Here is a 22,509-nt window from a genome sequence, read left to right as displayed (position 1 = left end):
TATATATATATATATATATATATATATATATATATATATATATATATATATATATGTATATATATATGCAGTTACTGCTGAAAATGCATATATATATATATATATATATATATATATATATATATATGCATTTTCAGCAGTATGTATGTATATATATATAATATATATGTATGTACAACACACATATGTATATATACATATATATGTGTCAGTGACATGCCATCATGGAAAGAAAAAAATGTAAAAATAAAAAAAATACAAATTATATTGTTGTATGTATCCAGTGATTATACTCTAAAGTTATTTTCCATTTAACTTCACCAGTTTAATTTTCACATTTGCCGTTGAAATACTGAGAATTACTTGCGGTGAGTCACAGCCAGCTGAGCCTCCTGTGGATTGTGCAATAACTCGGCCAACTGCTGTCTGCCGTGCAGTGAGACCGTATTGCTATATGAATTATATTATACATTTCCATAGTTTAGTTAACTTAGGTATATAATGTACAGTGTATTTTGTCAACAACTGTATGTGTGTAACGTATTTCTTGTGCTGGGCAATCATAAAATTGATGCGGAGACGCACAATGTGAGGCACCTGTTCTCCGGCCTCCTGGTGGTAGAGGGCGCTAGTGATCCCAGACATCATTCTTGCACTACTCGGCTAGGCCGAAGCCGGTATGTTTTAAAGTTGTCGTTTGCCTGCATATCGTAAAAACAACAGTCCAACATTTTACAACTAATTGTAAACTTATAGGTGCCGACCATCAGGGCCGAGTTGCGAACAAGAGTGTGTCGATGTTGAGATAATAACCCGTGTTGGTAAGTGAATTTATTTGCTAATAGTAGCTACTAGTCGTACCCATGTATTTTCTATGGGCAGTTAGCATTGGGTTTTAATCCCGTTTCCTCCAATTTTTCTGATCCGATTGAATTTATATTTATGTCAAGTCTTTATTTTGGGTACTTAAATATGGTGACTGAGTATTGTGGCGTTTTAAGGCCATCTGCATTTTTTATGCTACAGTAAAGACAATGAATGAACACTGCCGCTGCAGCGCGGTTACACCTGTCATAGTGACAACACTGTGTACTGTCGTGTTTGTTATTTTCTACATACATGTGATTATTTAATATTGTTAATGTTAGCAGTATTATCGCTAATAATTATAATAATAAGTGTAATTTATTTATACTATACTATATTAGCTAAAGTACCTGCTACATTAAGTTAAAGTACCAATGATTGTCACACACACACTCGGTGTGGTGAAATTTGTCCTCTGCATTTGACCCATCCCCTTGTTCACCCCCTGGGAGGTGAGGGGAGCAGTGAGCAGCAGCGGCCGGGAATCATTTTTGGTGATTTAACCCCCAATTCCAACCCTTGATGCTGAGTGCCAAGCAGGGAAGAATGCTGGTATGAGCTTTTAAACATAACCCGTTAACTGTTGCCAATCAAATGGTGAATAACCTACTCCATAGGGTTCATATGTTTATAAATTTGACTGTGATAAAGTCAGTGCCTCACCAGCCATGAACCTGATATATATATATATATATATATATATATATATGCATTTTTAGCTGTGTATAACTGGAATGTGTGATATTTATTTTCCTGAAGGAACTCTCCTGAAGGAATCAATAAAGTACTATCTATGTATCTATTAAACTCATAGGCACAGTCACTGCATAAAGACCCATGTAATTGATCGGTTATCAAGGATGAAAAAGTATATTCAATATGTAGAGTATAAATATTGTCTTGACAGCAAGTTTTTTTAGTTGCTATTTTGCACTACAGTTATTCACTAATCACAACTTTTTAAGACATAAGTATTGAATACCAGAATATCCCACAATTTTAATGGGAAGCCACTCTAACCTTATCCTTGTTAATGTCCCTTGTTAGCCAACCCATGGTGAGTATAATCAAAGGAAAAGTGAAGTTACACACAAATCTTTTCTGCACGTACAGATTGCTGCATACATGCACAGATCTGACACATTACAAGTGTAGCAAAAGTCACGTGTAAAAAAAACACTCGAGGGTTTGTACTTCACACAAAGTTAAACACAGACACACACACCCACATACACGCACGCACGCACGCACGCACGCACGCACGCACGCACGCACGCACGCACGCACGCACGCACACACACACACACACACACACACACACACACACACACACACACACACACAGAGATTCAGATTGAGTTTTGCTCCAAAAATACTTCCATAAATATCAATAACCGTATTGCAACCCACCCAAGGTAAAGGAGCATGTGTGGTCCAAATAGGATGATGTGTGGACATAAAAAGACTGCAGTCTGGTTGCAAGAGGCTGTAGTCATAGCAGCAGTTTGCGATAGCCAATTTGACAATGGAAGGAAAATCCATCAGTCACAAGCAGCATGCTGCCATCACCATAGAGACCAATGAACTGTTGATTTGAGAGGGCGTGGGTATAAAATAGGATCGCTGCAGTAAAGCTTTACAAACGAAGCTTTGACTAAAATGCCAGCGCTGGCAGTTAAGGAGAGCAAACATGTAGGAGACAAGCTGCCCTGGAGGAAAAGCAGATAAATTCATGGCTCTGACGCATCAATAATGAATGGGAATCTTAAATTAGCTGACGTGGGGAAATAGAGGAGAGGCTGACGTCTCTTTCTGGCACCATCCATCTGTACGTTTTTCTGCTTCACTTCTTCTACCTTTTATTAAATGTGATTGCATTGCTTTGCCAGGAGGCTGCTCGCCTTTAAGAGACATTTCAAAAGCACTTCTATGCAGGGTTATGTCAATATGATGTCCATAAAGAGTAAAGTTCTTGATTATAGCACATTATTTTTGTCCCAGTAAAAGATCAGATGCCTCCAACTCAGCCTACATTTTAATTAGGAGTTTCCCGATAAAATAGAATTAATCTTTATTGTCCACTCAGGTAGACATCCATCCCTGCATTTTCTATCGCTTGTCCCTTTCGGGGTCGCGGGGGGTGCTGGAGCCTATCTCAGCTGCATTTGGGTGGAAGGCTGGGTCGCCACCTCATTGCTGGGCCAACACAGATAGACAGACAACATTCACCCTCACATTCACACACTAGGGACCATTTAGTGTTGTGGCCAATCAACCTATGCCCTGGTGCATGTCTTTGGAGGTAGGAGGAAGCCCGAGTACCCGGAGGGAACCCACGCAGTCATGGGGAGAACATGCAAACTTAATACAGAAAGATCCCATGCCCAGGATCGAACCTAGGACCTTCGTACTGCCCCCTGAGGTAGAGAGTTGTCCTTATATCCATCCATCCATTTTATTCCAATTGTCCCTTACGGAGTCGCGGGGGTGCTGGAGCCTATCTTAACTGCGGGGTACACCTTGGACGAGTCGCCACCTCATCACAGGGCTTGTCTTTATATACAATACAATATTTCACTTGTGATATGATACCAATATTGACATGAATGATGAACAGGAATCATAGATACTTTTGTTATTTGGTAGTGTCGAATGTTAGAAAAGGTTAATCAAGTGAAATTAGTCAAACAGAGAACAATGGCAGGTATGAAAACACCTTTTGATAGACTTGAACCATTTGCTACTGAAAAATAAAATTGTATGAATATCACTACATTAACTCAAGAGCCCAATGTATAAAACTCTTTAAACTACAAAACAAAAATTAATAGAAAAAATTGTGCTTATTTATTTATTTTTTTAATCAAAATTAGGAAATCAGGATTAATGCTCCAATGAACACATTTGAAGCATGATACTGCATGGTACTGATAAAGCATGTTTCCCGGGGTCACAGGCACCTCAACCGCACCCTCGGCATACATCCGCAAAGTATTCACAGCGCTTCACTTTTTCCACATTTTGTAGGACTAAATTGTTGGAAATACAGAGGGGTGCTTATTTTACCCATAGTATAAATGGGAATATTCCTGCGGTGGAAAAAGGCCGCTTGCTGGGTTGCATATTACGTAAAATTTGTTTTTCTTCTTCACGGCTTAATTCACTTGATGGTCAAGCAACTTGAGCATAGCATTAAAACAAGTGAGTGTAGAGTTTGAGCAGAAAATGCTGTATTATTATTGATTGTTTCAGACGTTTAAATTTAGAGAAAAAAGAGCATTTACGGAGTCCCGAAATTAGTCGTTCATAAAGGTAATAAACTCAGGTTCTTCCGAGGATGTCGTAGTCATAATGGTTTGTACAGTCCTTTGAGACATTTGTGATTTAGGGCTATATAAATAAACATTGATTGATGATTGATTAATTGAAAAGTATGTCAAAAAAATTTATCTCAAAATATCACTTTCATCATCTTGTGGAATACAATCGGCCCATTCTCATGTCTGCAGCGATCACTTTGGAAAATGTTTGTGCGAACATTTGATTTGTTTGAGAAACTTTCTGTGATGCAATCGAGTTTATTCTCTACTATATTAGTATAAATAAATGAATAAATCAAAACAAATAAACTAATGTCATGTTAAGTCCGAGTCATAAATACTCGGGTCGCGGGGGGCGCTGGTGCCTATCTCAGCTACAATCGGGCGGAAGGCGGTGTACAGCCTGGACAAGTCGCCACCTCATCGCAGTCAGAAAGTATAAATAATAACAAATAAAGATACAAAACTATTAATCGCAACATATAAGTGAAAAAAAAACAACAACATTATGATTTGTATAATTTTAGAATGTGCTTGTTCTATTTTTAAACAAAGAAAACAATGAAGCCATCTTTATTTTGAAGTTATTGTGCCGTGATTTTGCCATTCCGGCCCACTTGGGAGTAGATTATTCTCCATGTGGGCCCCGATATAAATTGAGTTTGACACCCATGTTCTAAAGTGACATGTGCGCGTCACGTCTGCCAGGTGACAAACAGAGGAGAGTGAGTGTCAACTGTCTACTAGTGTGTTGGCAGCGATGGAGCGCCCTGATGCATAACCCAGAGTTCTTGTTTAGTAGAGCACGTAATCACACGCTGCCACCAGCTGCAGGGAAATGTCTGTTGTTGTGCTGCATTGAGTGTTGTTGTGCTGCAGAGCGTCACTCGAACAAGAGGCCATCCTGCAGAGGAGTGTTCTTCGTCATGTCCGATATGACAATACCCCCCTTATCTGACCTCTCCCTCTCTTTCTCTCTTACTCTCTCATATAATTCTCTCTCTCCCTCTCCCCCTCTGCAGGCCATCCTGAGCCGCCTGTCAAAACACTGATGCACGACATCCGACCCACGCGTTCCCAAAAGAAATGCTCTCTCACTGCCATGCATGCAGAAAAGCAGCAAGTTGGTAAATGATGGCGTCTGAAGCAGCCTTTAGACCAGACCTGGGCAATTTTTTTTTTTTTTAAAACCTTTAAAGGCCGACTGAACCCACTACTACCGACCACGCAGTCTGATAGTTTATATATCAATGATGAAATATTAACATTGCAACACATGCCAATACGGCCTTTTTAGTTTACTAAATTGCAATTTTTAATTTTCCGCGAGTTTCTTGTTGAAAATGTTGCGGAATGATGACGCGTACGCGTGACGTCACTGACTGTCAGGAAATATTGGCAGCTGCACCACTCGCGGCTAAAAGTCGTCTGCTTTAATCGCATAATTACACAGTATTTTGGACATCTGTGTTGCTGAATCTTTTGCAATTTGTTCGTTTAATAATGGAGACTATAAAAAACAATGCTGTTGGTGGAAAGCGGTGTTTTGCAGCTGTCTTTAGCACCGAGACACAGCCGATATTTCTTTGTTTGTTGTGAAGCGGAGCGGTCAAGCGAACATGTTTTCTCTACGTCAACCAGCATGTTTTTGGATGGGGAAATTGTGATATACATCTTACCGGAGAAATCATTGGATTATTTGTCGTCCTGCAGCAGCGGCAGCTGTGAGCTTGTCTCCTCGGCTTCTCTCTAAGACACTTCGTGTTCACCGCAGCCATCCGACCTCGAGGTATGTCTTTACAATCTTTTGCAATCTTTAAAATCTCTCTAAAACACTATTAAAACAATAAGCAGATAAGGGATCTTCCAGAATTATCCTCGTAAATGTGTCTAATTACATCTGAAACGCTCACACTGCCGTCGCCCGGACCCGTCGCAATTTTTTTTTTCTTCTATTCCTTTACTATCAATATCCTAATTTGTGAATCTTTCATCCTCGCTCAAATTAATGGGGAAATTGTCGCTTTCTCGGTCCGAATTGCTCTTACTGCTGGTGGCTCCCATTAAAAACTATGGGAATATGTGTGGAGCCCTGCAACTTGTGACGTCACGTGCACATACTTCCGGTAAAGGCAGGGTTTTTCTATTAGCGACCAAAAGTTGCGAACTTTATCGTCTGTGTTCTCTACTAAATCCTTACGGCAAAAATATGGTAATATCGTGAAATGATCAAGTATGACACATAAGATGGACCTGCTATTCCCGTTTAAATAAGAAAATGTATTTTCAGTAGGCCTTTAACATCGAAACTATGCACGTGCAGTGCCATTCTCTAATTACTGTGAGTTTTAAACTATGAAGGTATTTCAATGGTTGGAATTTTCTCAATTGACTTGGCCGGAGTAGGACCCTGACGCAGAGCAGAAAAATTAATACGAATAATAACAAAAAGAACACACAAAAAGGAGTGAGAAAAATAAAACTCAGGATGCACACTTAAAGTGTGAGGAACAGAAATAGCACACATAAGGTGTGGAGAAGTAACAATTAACACTAAAACCGCAACAGACTGAGCCACAGGGAACAAGAAGCGTGAGTGGAGCAAAATCAGAGGGGATGCACACGGCTGTAAGAATGAATCATCAAGAAATCTACTGGCGTCATGTGAAGAGACTGGAGAGCTTAACTAGTCGGGGATAAATGAGTATCAGGTGTGCGTGAAGGTGGCTACGCCCCGTCACCTGGACACTAAACACTGCAACAAAAAGAATATAGGTGGCAGAAAAGCTGCCAGATCATGACAGGAATCTGCGCTTTTTAGTGCTGTACGGGTTATGACGGTAATCTACGTCACAGACGAAACACAAGGAAGTGTGGGCGAGGTTCGTTTACAGCGCGTCCAGCCCGAGACATCGGTGTTAGGAACAGACGCGGAAGCAGATTTTTACGACTAAATTCTGCAGAAAAGTGATATTGTATCAGTTTGTAGGTGTATTTTTACCCTTTGCATTCATATTTCGCCGTGTTTGCTGCACTGTTGTTGCGTTTTACTTAATTTTAAAAGATGTCGTTGGGGGAGGTGGTCTGAGAAGTAAAAGACGAGCGATGTTCAAAAATGACCCTCACAGGTTGTTATTCTTTAAAATCTATGGTGTTTTGATTATTTTTGGACTCTTCCGTTCCCTGAGTTGTGTGCGCACTTGTTTGTTTATCACCATGGCGACTTCATTTGCTCCACCTGCACTGACTTTCTGACGCACACCTGTTTTTGATTATTGTTTGAGTATTTAAGCCTGCCTGCTACTTGTGTTTAATTCTGGATGTTTTGTTTGCTCTATGCAACAGTTACGTTGGTTATTCTGCCTTGTATTTTTCTCGCTAAGTCACGTCTTAGCTTCGCGTGCGCGCTGCATGTCGATTTTCTTGGACTTTGGACTCTATGCTTGCTAACCATCAGCATTTAGCTTCCCGTGCGTAGGCACGCCGTTTCTTTGCTTGTGTCAAGTGTTCTGTTTACCTTTTGTATATTAAACAAGCACCAACCTGCAATCCAGCCGTGTCCGAGTCCTGCAGCATCTGGGGGTGACAACTCGCGCATTCAAAATGTGTTCTAAACGTAACAATTGGAGCTATTCCTCATAAGAGATGTTTGTGAAATGACGCAAAATGCATTTATTTTTCCATTAATTTTAAGAGATTTCCGTTTTTGTATCGCAACCCCACTCTTTTACAAGTGGGGTCAAAAATGTCCTCAGTCAGTTCCTAAAGAATCATCTATGAACTTTTAATTCTTAACACCTCTGACTGTCCCATTTACAAATCTGATGTCATTTCTCACATCTGATGCAATTGGCGATCACACTGGCAGGAGAAATGACTAGTTGTGTTTGGTTGCCATGTTGGTAGGAGAGTCACATGACTAGTTGTGTTTGGTGGCCATGTTGGTAGGTGAGTTACATGACTAGTTGTGTTTGGTGGCCATGTTGGTAGGTGAGTTACATGACTAGTTGTGTTTGGTGGCCATGTTGGTAGGTGAGTTACATGACTAGTTGTGTTTGGTGGCCATGTTGGAAGGTGAGTCACCTGACTAGTTGTGTTTGGTGGCCATGTTGGCAAGAGAAGGATGTTACTAGTTGTGTTTGGTGGCCATGTTGGCAGGTGAGTCGCCTGACTAGTTGTTTGGTGGCCATGTTGGCAAAAGAATGATGTAACTAGTTGAGTTTGGTGGCCATGTTGGTAGGAGAGTCACCTGACCATTTGTGTTTGGTGGCCATGTTGGTAGGTGAGTTACATGAGTAGTTGTGCTTGGTGGCCATGTCGGTAGGTGAGTCACATGACTAGTTGTGTTTGGTGGCCATGTAAGTAGGAGAGTCACCTGACTAGTTGTGTTTGGTGGCCATGTTTGTAGGTGAGTAACATGACTAGTTGTGTTTGGTGACCATGTTGGTAGGTGAGTCACATGACTAGTTGTGTTTGGTGGCCATGTTGGTAGGTGAGTCACATGACTAGTTGTGTTTGGTGGCCATGTTGGTAGGAGAGTCACCTGACTAGTTGTGTTTGGTGGCCATGTTTGTAGGTGAGTAACATGACTAGTTGTGTTTGGTGACCATGTTGGTAGGTGAGTCACATGACTAGTTGTGTTTTGTGGCCATGTTGGTAGGTGAGTCACATTACTAGTTGTGTTTGGTGGCCATGTTGGCAGGTGATTCACATGACTAGTTGTGCTTGGTGGCCATGTAGGTAGGAGAGCCACGTGACTAGTTATGTTTGGTGGCCATGTTGGTAGGTGAGTCACATGACTAGTTGTGTTTGGTGGCCATGTTGGCAGGAGAGTCACATGACTAGTTGTGTTTGGTGGCCATGGTGGTAGGCGAGTCACCTGCTTAGTTGTTTTTGATGGCCATGTTGGTAGGATAGTTACATGACTAGTTATTTTTGGTGGCCATGTTGGTAGGATTGTTACATGACTAGTTGTGTTTGGTGGCCATGTTGACAGGAGATTCACCTGACTAGTTGTATTTGGTGGCCATGTTGGTAGGTGAGTTACATGACTAGTTGTATTTGGTGGCCATTTTGGAAGGAGAGTCACCTGACCAGGTGTGTTTGGTGGCCATGTTGGTAGGTGAGTTACATGACTAGTTGTGTTTGGTGGCCATGTTGTTGACTACTTGTTTTTGGTGGCCATTTTGGCAGGAGAGTCACATGACGAGTTGTGTTTGGTGGCCATGTTGGTAGGTGAGTGTGGAGAGACGATGCGTCCTGTATCGATCGGCACTGCAACCCACACGAGGACGGCAGGAAACCCGTCACAGTGACTAGTGTGACTAGTTGTGTTTGGTGCCATTTTGGCAGAAGAGTCACCTGTATAATTGTATTTTGTGACCATGTTGGCAGGAGATTCACCTGACTAGTTGTATTTGGGGGCCATGTTGGTAGGTGAGTTACACGACTAGTTTTGTTTGGTGGCCATGTTTGCAAGATAGTTACATGACAAGTTGTGTTTGGTGGCCATGTTTGCAGGATAGTTACATGACCAGTTGTGTTTGGTGGCCATGTTGGAAGGTGAGTCACATGACTAGTTGTGTTTGGTAGCTATGTTGGCAAGAGAATGATGTAACTAGTTGTGTTTGGTGGCCATTTTGGCAGGAGAGCCACCTGAATAATTGTATTTGGTGACCATGTTGGCAGGAGATTCACCTGACTAGTTAGTTGTATTTGGTGGCCATGTTGGTAGGTGAGTTACATGACTAGTTGTGTTTGGTGGCCATGTTGGCAGGATAGTTACATGACTAGTTGTGTTTGGTGGCTATGTTGGCAAGAGATTCACTTGCAACGTTCCCTCTAAGGTACGCGCCTGTGCAATTGCACACTGCTCACGTGTCCTCCACGCACGTTAAATCTAGGCCGCGCACTAAATCAAATAAAAAGATAAGCACATAACAGTGTGCACGTCTGCCGTCGCTCACATGTGTGCCACTGAATGCTCAAGGAGTTTTGGCGTTTGCTCACACATGAAAAATTTGAGGGAAAATTGGTCACTTGACTAGTTGTATTTGGTGGCCATGTTGGCAGGAGAGTCATATGGGGCAGTATAGCTCAGTTGGTGGAGTGGCCGTGCCAGCAACTTGAAGGTTCCAGGTTCGATCCCCGCTTCCGCCATCCTAGTCACTACCGTTGTGTCCTTGGGCAAGACACTTTACCCACCTGCTCCCAGGGCCACCCACATTGGTTTAAATGTAACTTAGATATTGGTTTCACTATGTAAAAGCACTTCGAGTCAATAGAGAAAAGCGCAATATAATATAATTCAATTCAATATGATTAGTTGTGTTTAGTGACCATGTTGGCAAGAGAGTCACATGACTAGTCGTGTTTGGTAGTCATGTTGGTAGGTGAGTCACCTGACTAGTTGTATTTGGTGGCCATGTTGGCAGGAGACTCACCTGCCGAGTTGTGTTTGGTGGCCATGTTGGCAGGAGGATTAGCAATTAAAATACATTTACCATGTTGGCTTCCAATGTTCAGATTTTACTACATAATTGACTCACACAAATATTGAAAAATATAACACAAAACATATAGGTTGAATAAGTTCATCATGTATAATGAACCTGCCATGCTTTTTTTTACATCTATAGAATTAACCAAAGGAATGTAAAACGTTCCAGATTTTACAGTATTTGGAATTACCTCATTAGTTTTATGTTGTCCTACAGTCTTTAGTGGCTCAGATATGTCTTTAGTGGATCAGATATTCCCCTTTCTGGGTGGGGAAACTACTGTTATCAGACGTGTAAGTGGGACAGTATTGACAGTCATAGGTGCATCAGATGTGAGAGATGACATCAGATGTGTAAATGGGACAGTCAGAGGAGCTAAGCATTAAAGGTTCAATGAAGATTCCATAGGAATTGGTTGGGGTCATTTTCAACCCGACTTGTGAATGAGTGGAGGAGTCATGATACAAAAACTGCAATTTGTTAAAATAATGAAAAATGTATACAAAAAAATGCAAATGGCCTCATGTCACAAACATGATTTATGAGGAATATCTCAAACACAAACTTATTACAACTCTTCGTTTTGAAGATTTTGAAGAACTTCAACCCAGTTTATTGCAAAACGCATTGATTTTAAATTAGGTAATTTTTGATGTAATTTGTGGAAGAGTGTAGGTATTGGTAGGTTGTGCATCCAAGGGTTAATAGTCACTGTTTTATCATCAGGTAATATTGTAAATTCAACATTTTTTATTTTATTGTTCATGTCTCATTTAATTAAAAAAAATATCTAAAATTCCATTCTGTTGTTTTAAGGTGGTCTGTCATTTAGTATTCTGACAAGTGTGTTTTTGTATTAATGCGCCTGAACAAAGGGATCAAAGCACACATTGATTTTTACACACACACACACACACACACACACACACACACACACACACACACGCACACACGCACACACACACACGCACACACACACACGTTTTCTAATGGCATTCAATCGATCGCAACTGGACTGTTTGGTTTGTCTTAGGAGACATCGCTTCTCATCCAAGTAGGCTTCACCAGTCCATGCTCATAGACTTAAATTGGTTGAATCTAGATTAGCTGGAACCAAAACCCAAAATAGTTATACTCCAACACCAGGAGGTTATGCCTTAGCAAGAATGTCACTTCTTGAAATTATAAAAAAAAAAATAATTAAAAATGCAAATGGCCTCATATCACAAACATGTTTTATGAGCCATATATACTGGATGTGTGTAAGTATGTATATATGTATATATATATATACCCATCCATCCATCCATCCATTTTCTACCGCTTATTCCCTTTTGGGGTCGCGGGGGGCGCTGGCGCCTATCTCAGCTACAATCGGGCGGAAGGCGGTGTACACCCTGGACAAGTCACCGACTCATCACAGGGCCAAAACAGATAGACAGACAACATTCACACTCACATTCACACACTAGGGCCAATTTAATATATATATATATCTATATATGTATATATATATATATATATATATATATATATATATATAGTAGTGTAGAGTTCAATCCCCGGCTCTGGATATTTCTGTGTGGAATTTGCATGTTCTTCCCGTGACTGCGTGGATTCTCTCCGGGTACTCCGGCTTCCTCCCACTGCCAAAGACATGCGCCTGGGGATAGGTTGATTGGCAACATTAAATGTTCCCTAGTGTGTGAATGTGATTGAAAATTATGTCTGTCTGTCTGTGTTGGCCTTGCGATGGGGTGGTGACTTGCCCAGGGTGTACCCTGCCTTTTGCCCGACAACAGCTGAGATAGGCTCCAGCACCCCCCGAGACCCCTTAGGGGACAAGCGGTAGGAAATGGATGGATGGATATATATATATATATATATATATATATATATATATATATATATACACACATATATATATACACACATATACACACAGACACTGGCCCCCATTTTTTTGTCAATACAACCGGCGAGTCAAAATAAGTGCCCAGACTCAGCTAAGAGTCTGCTCTTCCTCTTCACCGCTACCAGAACAAACCAGTAGGTAGATGTGAGAGGTAGAAGAGTTAAAATAGGCACACTCAGATACGTAACATTTGATACACTGTACTTGGGGAATATAGTAATAAATGAGGAGTTGGTGTATTGTGGCAACACGGCTCTGCAAAAAACAGTATAATTCTGCATGGCAGCAGGTGGAAGTGACGCAGGAGGTCGAGCTGGTGGTTGGGCACTCGCTGCTTATCCCTCAGCACCCCAATTTTTGCACAGCCACAACAACTAAAAGGGCATCGTTGTCAGCGCGCCTACAGGCGTAACATAGTCGGACAGGCAATCTCACTGCTAATGAGAGTGGCTAAAATGTGCGTTCCTGGCCTGATAGCTAAGCTGAGAGCATGCTGGGTCATGAAGGCGCCCAGTCGAGGCGAACAGAGGCAGGAGATCAACAGCTGGACTGATGTCAGCCTCCCAGAACAATGACGGACGTTAGCAACGGACAGCGAGGCCACAAGCGTTTTGATGTGCACAACAATGGATTAGATGGCAAACTGAGAGGTGATTGGAAACAGGAGTGGAAGGATCTGTACTATGTATAGACCTGATTTAGTGTGTGTGTGTGTGTGTGTGTGTGTGTGTGTGTGTGTGTGTGTGTGTGTGTGTGTGTGTGTGTGTGTGTGTGTGTGTGTGTGTGTGTGTGTGTGTGTGTATACATATTATAATAATATAATGGATATATAATTGGTGTGAAAATCGGACTCCTACCTTGTTAAGTTCCGTGATAACCTTCGTAAAGTTTTGTAATCATTCAGAAATATCCATCCATCCATCCATTTCCTACCGCTCATTCCCTTTGGGGCGGCGGGGGGCGCTGGTGCCTATCTCAGCTACAATCGGGCGGAAGGCAGCGTACACCCTGGACAAGTCTCCACCTCATCGCAGGGCCAACACATTCACACTCACATTCACACACTAGGGCCAATTTAGTGTTGCCAATCAACCTATCCCCAGGTGGATGTCTTTGGAAGTGGGAGGAAGCCGGAGTACCCAGAGGGAACCCACGCATTCATGGGGAGAACATGCAAATTCCACACAGAAAGATCCCGGGATTGAACCCAGGACTACTCAGGACCTTCGTATTGTGAGGCAGACCCACTAACCCCTCTTCCACCGTGAAGCCTTCAGAAATATCAAGCAGCTAAAATGTGCCAAACATTGTGTGGAGGAAGTGTTTTATCATCATGCTTTGTAATGGATTGAATTCTGATAAAGTTTTATGGGCCGTTTTTTTTTTTTTATAATACCCACAAATGTTGTTGTATTGGGGCAGCACGGTGAAGGAGGGGTTAGTGCGTCTGCCTCATAATACGAAGGTCCAGAGTAGTCCTGGGTTCAATCCCAGGCTCGGGATCTTTCTGTGTGGAGTTTGCATGTCCTCCCCGTGACTGCATGAGTTCCCTCTGGGTACTCCGGCTTCCTCCCACCTCCAAAGACACGCACCTGGGAATAGGTTGATTGGCAACTAATGTGTGAATGTGAGTGTGAATGTTGTCTGTCTATCTGTGTTGGCCCTGTGATGAGGTGATTGTATCTGAGATAGGCACCAGCGCCTCCCCGCAACCCCAAAGGGAATAAGCAGTAGAAAATGGATGGAAGGGTTGTTGTATTGTGTTATATGGAGGATGTTTGTTGCCATTTTGTGTTGGTTTGATTTTTCTTTTGCACCATGACTAGAGAAGGTTGATTGCATTGGGTCATATACATATATCCTGCACTTAAGTTTCTTTCAAAGCATAAGTGGTCATAGACCTGAATTACTCATGTTGCCCACAGGATGGTGACTAAGCATAGTAAAAATTGACTTTCAAACTGAATTGAATTGTCTTTTGGCCAGGTTCCTTATTGACGTCTCGCGGGCCAAATGGAAGACCCCGGCAGGCCGCACATGGCCTGCATGCCGTATTTTGGCCAGTCCTTGTTTAGTTAATAGGGACAATGTTATAAGCAAATGAATACAAAATATTGGTATAGGGACCAGCGGTAGAAAATGGATGTTTGGACGGATGTGATCTTTTCATTGTGCAAATGTAACTAATAAAGGTGTATGTGTGCGCGTGTGTATATTGTGTGTGTGCGTGATTGTGTATGTGTTGGTTGCCTATAGTGGTGCTGTCAGTTACAGATGGAACACATGATTCTGGTGGTGGTGGTCAGTAATCAGTCCATTAGTCACTTCCTGCATTCTGCAGAAATATTCATTACGCTTGCAAAAAAATATAAATCCCAAATGGGGTAAAAAAAAACATAGTCTGTGAATCGCATACAAACCCCCAAAATGTGTCATTAAATTCCAGCAGCCGTGAGGCGGGTTTGCCGCCTCGTGAGGATTTGATCATTGAGCTCAATTGATAGTGGCTTTGCTTACTGAGGAGATGCTGAAAGTCACCATTAGACACGTCTAATATATTCATCACGGCTGCAAAATGGAATAAGAAGTGGTGCCTAAAACAGCTGCGGTAAGCATCTGGAAACCAATTGTTTTTTATGCAAATTTTTGATTTATTGACAGCCAACATGAAGCTGTGGTAAATTCTGTGTGCTGCTCACTGGCCCTGCAGTGGTGTTACTCACCAGAGGCTATGGATGCAAAGTTGTGACCTCATCCCATCAACTGTGCGTGTGGATCATCCAAAGTAGGTTGAGCATCTTCAAAGGCCTCACCATGGAGGCCATGAAAATGTCTCACATTACAAACATGCAGCTAATGAAGCCCGTTGAGCCCATTTTTAACGCCGCCAAACAACACTTTTAGACAATGTCACCTCATGGATGCATCCACTAACTTTTAGAGTATTTTAATCTTGTTAAAACATGCCTAGTTCATTTTGCAAAGTGGACCTTGTTTTTCATGGCAGTACATCTGTGATACGGGAGCATTTAAAGCAGATGCAAGATGTCACACATCTGCAATATGCAATCTCAACTCAGTAATATAGTTGGCTTTTTAACTTGTAGTTAGCTGACAACTGTGAGACAAAGTTGAGTGAAAAATAGATTTAACTACAAACCCCATTTCCATAGGAGTTGGGAAATTGTGTTAGATGTAAATATAAACGGAATACAATGATTTGCAAATCATTTTCAACCCATACTCAGTTGAATATGCTACAAAGACAACATATTTGATGTTCAAACTGATAAACTTTTTTTTTTTTGCAAACAATCAGTAACTTCAGAATTTCATGCCAGCAACACGTGACAAAGAAGTTGGGAAAGGTGGCAATAATTACTGATAAAGTTGAGGAATGCTCATCAAACACTTATTTGGAACATCCCACACGTGTGCAGGCTAATTGGGAACAGGTGGGTGCCATGATTAGGTATAAAAACAGCTTCCCAAAAAATGCTCAGTCTTTCACAAGAAAGGATGGGGCGAGGTACACCCCTTTGTCCACAACTGTGTGAGTAAATAGTCAAACAGTTTAAGAATAACATTTCTCAAAGTCATTTGCAAGGAATTTAGGGATTTCAACATCTACAGTCCATAATATCATCAAAACATTCAGAGAATCTGGAGAAATCACTACACGTAAGCGGCATGGCCGGAAACCGACATTGAATGACCGTGACTTTCGATCCCTCAGACGACACTGTATCAAAAACCGACATCAATCTCTAAAGGATATCACCGCATGGGCTCAGGAACACTTCAGAAAACCACTGTCACTAAATACAGTTGGCCGCTACATCTGTAAGTGCAAGTTAAAGCTCTACTATGCAGAGCGACAGCCGTTTATCACCAACATCCACAAATGCCGCCGGCTTCTCTTGGCCCGAGATCATCTAAGATCGACTGATGCAAAGTGGTGATCTGACGAGTCCACATTTCAAATTGTTTTTTTTTTTAAATATTCGACATTGTGTCATCCGGATTAAAGGGGAAGCAAACCATCCAGACTGTTATCGACGCAAAGTTCAAAAGCCAGCATCTGTGATGGTATGGGGGTGCATTAGTGCCCAAGCCATTGGTAACTTACACATCTGTGAAGGCACCATTAATGCTGAAAGGTACATACCGGTTTTGGAACAACATATGTTGCCATCGAAGCGCCGTCTTTTTCATGGACGCCCCTGCTTATTTCAGCAAGACAATGCCAAGCCACATTCAGCACGTGTTACAACAGCGTGGCTTAGTAAAAAAAGAGTGCGGGTACTTTTCTGACCCGCCTGCAGTCCAGACCTGTCTCCCATCGAAAATGTGTGGGGCATTATGAAGTGTAAAATACGACTGCGGAGACCCCGGACTGTTGAACGACTGAAACTTTACATAAAACAAGAATGGGAAAGAATTCCACTTTCAAAGCTTCAATAATTAGTTTCCTCAGTTCCCAAACGTTTATTGAGTGTTGTTAAAAGAAAAGGTGATGTAACACAGTGGTGAACATGCCCTTTCCCAACTACTTTGGCACATGTTGCAGCCATGAAATTCTAAGTTAATTATTATCTGCGAAAAAAAAATAAAGTTTATGAGTTTGAACATCAAATATCTTGTCTTTGTAGTGCATTCAATTGAATATGAGCTGAAAAGGATTTGCAAATCATAGTATTCCGTTTATATTTACATCCAACACAATTTCCCAACTCATATGGAAACGGGGTTTGTATCATTTTAGCCAAAGTATGCCAGTTAAACTTTGTCTATATTTATTCAAGTACTTTTTTATTTGTCAGGAACGTCAGGTGTGAAGCAGCATTGGCACAATAACAAATGTCAATCACACACACACACACACACAAGATACCACGGCTGATATTATAACACAATAAATATCCAATGTCAGGAGTTGATCAATAAGCCATATTATACATGTGTGCTACTTTTTAAACACATTATCACAATTTTCTTGTTTTTTTAAGGAAGTTGTGAAGTTATTGTTGTGTGTTTTTATTGCTGCTATTTTTACTGTCCTTTGTTTTCATGAAAAAATATTAGTTTTTGTCAGCAGTGGGCCCATCTTTGCTTTTAAATGGACCAAAATGTAATAGTTATTTGGTTTTATGTAACAGCCTATTGAGCATCACAACTACAGTATAAATAAATATTTCTAAATGAAGTTGTCATCTTTGTTAGTTTACACATGCCTAAAATATCTCAAGCGGATTTAAAAGCAGATGGTTAAATTAGAGCCAGTGATTATTTGTACAATTCATAATCCGATTAGTAGACTAATTGCTAAGATAATTGCTGGCTAGTCATTAGTTGCAGCCCTAGTTGGCAGTCGTATTAAAATGGGGTCGCCCGACACCTTCGGTGTGTTTAATGAGCATAAAGGATGTTTTTGTACTGAAATCTTGCGTACCTGACAAGCTTGGTAAAGCAGCTGGTGCTCAAACTTTTTAATGCCGAGGATATTCTGGAACATCTCGTACAGCTGGTCCTTGCTCAGGATGAGCTCAGAGGCAGCGCTGGCTGTCATGCGCTGCTGGGCCTTGCGTGGATCCTCGTCGCCGCGGTAGATGGTGTCGAACTTGGCCATCCAGGAGCTGAGCACCGTCTCCTTGCTTAGGCCGTCGATCTCCGGGAGGCTCCGCACGCGCTTCTCGATGTGCCTCTTGAACACATCCCTGAAGTCGCTCGCCGAGAAGCCTCCGCTCTGGACCATTTTAGCCACGCGGTCGCTCTTTAGGAACACCTTTGTTGTGAGAGACGGGACATAAGAATGCAAAGTGGTTACCAATAAATAGAATTAGATAGTACTTTATTGATTCCTTCAGGAGAGTTCCTTCAGGAAAATTAAAAAAAAAAAATTTCAGTACAAAATTGGCATTACTATGCTGATGTTTGGTGGGATACATTGTGACGGTCTACAACAGGGGTCTCCAAACTTTGGTTGAAATAATTTGTCCAGGGGCTTGGCTATCTATCCATTTATCTATGTATTTTTATCCATTTTTATCTACATTGTTTGTACACATATATATATATATATATATATACATATATATATATATATATATTTTTTTTTTTTTGTCTTGTCCACCCCTTTTCCTCACAATTTGCCCATCTGTCTTTTTTTTATATTTTTCTTTCTTTCTTTCCTTTGCGCCTAACAGTAGGTATAATCCCACACTTCTCTTTCATAAAGTAAATCTCTACAGCATATATGGGCAGCTGCATCAAAAGCATGATTATGATGGAATGATTATATCATTGTTTTACTTAATTTGTTTATTTCTAACTTGGTACGTCCTGTGGGTTTGATCTGGCCCACAGGCCGTAGTCTGGGGACCCCTAATCTACAACAATACAAATCTAGTGGTTCTAGCTTTTCATGCCAGCAAGCTCATCAACAATGACAGCCTGACAGCGCAGCATCAGAGAAACAATGAAAACATTTTCTGTGGCTGACAAGCAACTATGATAAAAAAGCAAATAGCTAACCCTTACATCATGTACTGTATATAAAACCTCAATGACGGTGTTTGGATGTAGGCGGAAATGCGCGGCTCCCATAGGCTCCCTTGTCAGCAGACTTTTGATTGCATTTATTTAATATTTTGAATGCAAAAAAAAAAAATTGCCATCCACCTTTATGTCTTTAATAATGATTGTAAACGGTAGGTTAAAGTGCTAAAAAAAAGTGCAGTTACCCTACAAAATGGCTAAATATAACATAATGCAAATATTACAAGTTATCATTAACGTGCCTGTTACCACTATTTACATATATACTTACAGCATGTTTATAAAACCTTGTTGGTGTTTTTTTATATTTTTCAGAGAGTTTTATTGGAAAAATAGGTCAATCCCAATTACCTGCATTGTTTGCCATCTGTTGCAAGCAGTTTGTTTGTTTTGCTATTTAGAACGAGCAGAAAAGACAAATGTGTGTTCTTTTTTCACATAAGGATTATGAATGATGGGTAAAATCCCCAAAAAGTACAGTTCCCTTCAAAATGTACTTAAAAATAGAAGTGAGAAACCATAGATATATCATTACCAATCACAAATTCCTTATTCTTGCGGACTTAAACCATTTACGTCTTTAAGCTTACAGTTGCCTTATAGTGATTTTGCTGTCAATTGTGTTTCCGAAGACGCCGAGCAAGAAGGTAATGGTAATTTCTCAAACTTCCACAGCTCAAAATTAGCAAAAATGTAAAACCCAAACTTCCTAGAATACAAATTACTGTAAAAAAAAAACACATAGCAGAGCTGAGCTGAAATAAAAGCTCTAGTTTAAAGTCGTGTACTAAATCACCCTCACAATAAAGATGTAGGAAAGGCTGGCTAAAGTAATTGGTTGTATCCTTTGCAACAACCACTGGCGTTATTTGATGTTTTATCACTTTTGTCAAAGTGTATTTTCTTGTTAGAGTGGTGTGACTTAGTAAATATAAGACATCTCTTAAACAATCACGAACAAGTTGTTTTATGAAGTAAAACACAACAGGTTGATCACCACATTTATGTTTTAAAATAAAGACCTCATTAAAAATAGATCTGTCTCAAAGGGGAACTGCACTTTCTTGGAATTGTCTGTATCATTCACAGTCTATAAGTGTTTTTCTTTTCCTAATGCATTGAAATGTGTAATTTATGGCAAGTATGAGGTGGCTGACAATTCAGCTAAAGGGAGTCATCTATTGCGCCTATAAAGCCCTCAAAGAAAAACATCCACAATCCGCCAACAATACTCCATTTTGAAAGATTTGACCTGAATATTAACCGAGTATTGTTATCATAAGCGCTAACAACAATAAACTTATTTCAGGTGCACCGTGATCAACTTATACACAGAGCTGGTGAAAAAGACACAAAAGGACGCTTGTTTTGCGCACACTTTTTTTTTTTTTACCTGATTTATTCGTTTTTTTAAACAGGAAGATATGAACATCCCTTCAAACAGCATCCCAGTGAGAACAGACATTGTACAGTAAGTGATTGTTTTATTATGTTCGTACTTTGTATTTCTTTTTTGGTGATGTTTGTTGGATCTGCTCCTCAATCAGCAACCAGAACTTGCAGCTCATCCTCCTTATATTCAGGCTCAAAAATATAAAGCTCTGGATCATCATTTGACCTAAAGTGGTCATTTTTGGCTCTTTTAAAGTCTGCCATGAATAGTAGTAGTTGTGTGTGAAATCAATGTGCCGCCGCCATATGCTTAAAATACGTAAAATACACGTTATTATTATTATTATTATATTACTTTTAGTACATTAGAATATGTTGAAAGGACTAATTGGTACAATTTCTGGGCACTCTGCATGGTAGGGGCATCCTCCTCCCTGAGCCAGGCTTGCACCTGACCGCATACCTAGGTGACACTGCTGGGAGGCTTTTCCACCATTGGGACACATCTTCAGTTGTGTGCCCCAGCGTCACAGGGTGTTTCGGCCTGGATTACCACAAGACACCCTCTGCCGAGGAAGGGCCCACCCTAGGGTGATCAAATCCCTGGGTGTGTGTGTCCCATTAGGTGTTAACCTTAGCAGCCCAGCTGGTGTCGCCTCTCTTCAACCACAGCCAATGGCTCGTCCTCTCTGCGGTGTTGGCCAGCTCTTTAATGGCCTGTCTGTGAGCCGGCCCCCTTCGCTGTTGTGCTGGCTACCAAGTCCCTACAGCCCACCTCCACTGTGCGCACCCTTACCCTCCAGCCTCTGTCCTCTGCCTCAGCTGCTAGGTGGGGGTACCACACCTTCGTGCGCTAATACGCTTCTTCAATGGCATCCTCCCACGGAACTGTCAGTTCAATGATGTAGACAAGCTGGCAGGTCTTAGACCATAGGACGAGGTCTGGACGGAGGGTGGTCGTTGCGATCTCCGGGGGGAAAATGAGCCTCCGATCCAAGTCGACTCTTAGATATATACTTATACTCATATACTTACAGCATGTATATAACACATTGATTGAAGTTGATGGAGTTTTTGGATGTCTTTATAGATGCTTTATAATCCCATTTTCGCCATTGTAAGATGACTGTTGTGAGCATGTATTTACAAGTTAGAATACAAATAAAACAAAGAAAAGGATTGTATATGATGAAGAAAAAAAGTACAGTTCCCCTTTAATATGTTTTAAAGTAATGTTGTTTCCTAACCTTTTTGACCTCGGGATCCAACTTTTCTACAACAGAGGAACCCGGCCGAGACTTACTCAAATATTAACACTGAATTAGTAATCTTCCTTTTGATTTGAATCGTATTCAATAATTATGTCTAAATTATTTATATTTTAACAGGATAAATCTTGTCAAATGATATGAAAGCATGTGTTAATCACAAAGATTATTAACAAGGCTTAGGTCAAACTGATTACTAAAATAAATACTAACCACATATTCTGAAAAAAAAGGGACTTAAATAAATGTACATACAATTACGCTGTGCTATTTCCTTCAATAAACTGTCAATACAATGTAAGTGCAAATGAAAATACAGCTTCACCACTTTAGTCATGATTTTTGCACTTAAAAAAGTTCTCCATGCCTTCAAATCCTGACTTCTTCTCTTTGTTTGATATTGTCATTTCTGCCACAAGTTGTGGAAAAAGTTAAAAGTTAAAAGTTTAAGTACCAATGATTGTCACACACACACTAAGTGTGGCAAAATTATTCTCTGCATTTGACCCATCACCCTTGCTCACCCCCCGGGAATCATTTATGGTGATTTAACCCCCAATTCCAACCCTTAACGCTGAGTGCCAAGCAGGGAGGTAATAGGTCCCATTTTTATAGTCTTTGGTATGACTCGGCCGGGGTTTGAACTCACAACCTACCGATCTCAGGCCGGACACTCTAACCACTAGGCC

At 40.9% G+C, this 22,509-nt stretch overlaps 1 protein-coding gene across 12 annotated transcripts in view; it reads right to left on the bottom strand.

Annotated features, from left to right (window-relative positions):
- The window catches only part of LOC133535388 (calcium-dependent secretion activator 1), a 195,931-nt gene that overhangs the window by 97,730 nt on the left and 75,692 nt on the right, over positions 1 to 22,509 (bottom strand). For all 12 annotated transcript variants that reach the window (XM_061875200.1, XM_061875191.1, XM_061875195.1 and 9 more), the window contains exon 3: positions 18,055 to 18,387. In XM_061875200.1, coding sequence (XP_061731184.1) covers positions 18,055 to 18,387 — 333 coding nt within the window. The remainder of the gene's footprint in view (positions 1 to 18,054; positions 18,388 to 22,509) is intronic.

The sequence above is a fragment of the Nerophis ophidion genome, linkage group LG16 (genome assembly GCF_033978795.1).
Source record: "Nerophis ophidion isolate RoL-2023_Sa linkage group LG16, RoL_Noph_v1.0, whole genome shotgun sequence".
Lineage (NCBI taxonomy): Eukaryota > Metazoa > Chordata > Actinopteri > Syngnathiformes > Syngnathidae > Nerophis > Nerophis ophidion.
This window is presented reverse-complemented; position numbering and strand designations above follow the sequence as displayed.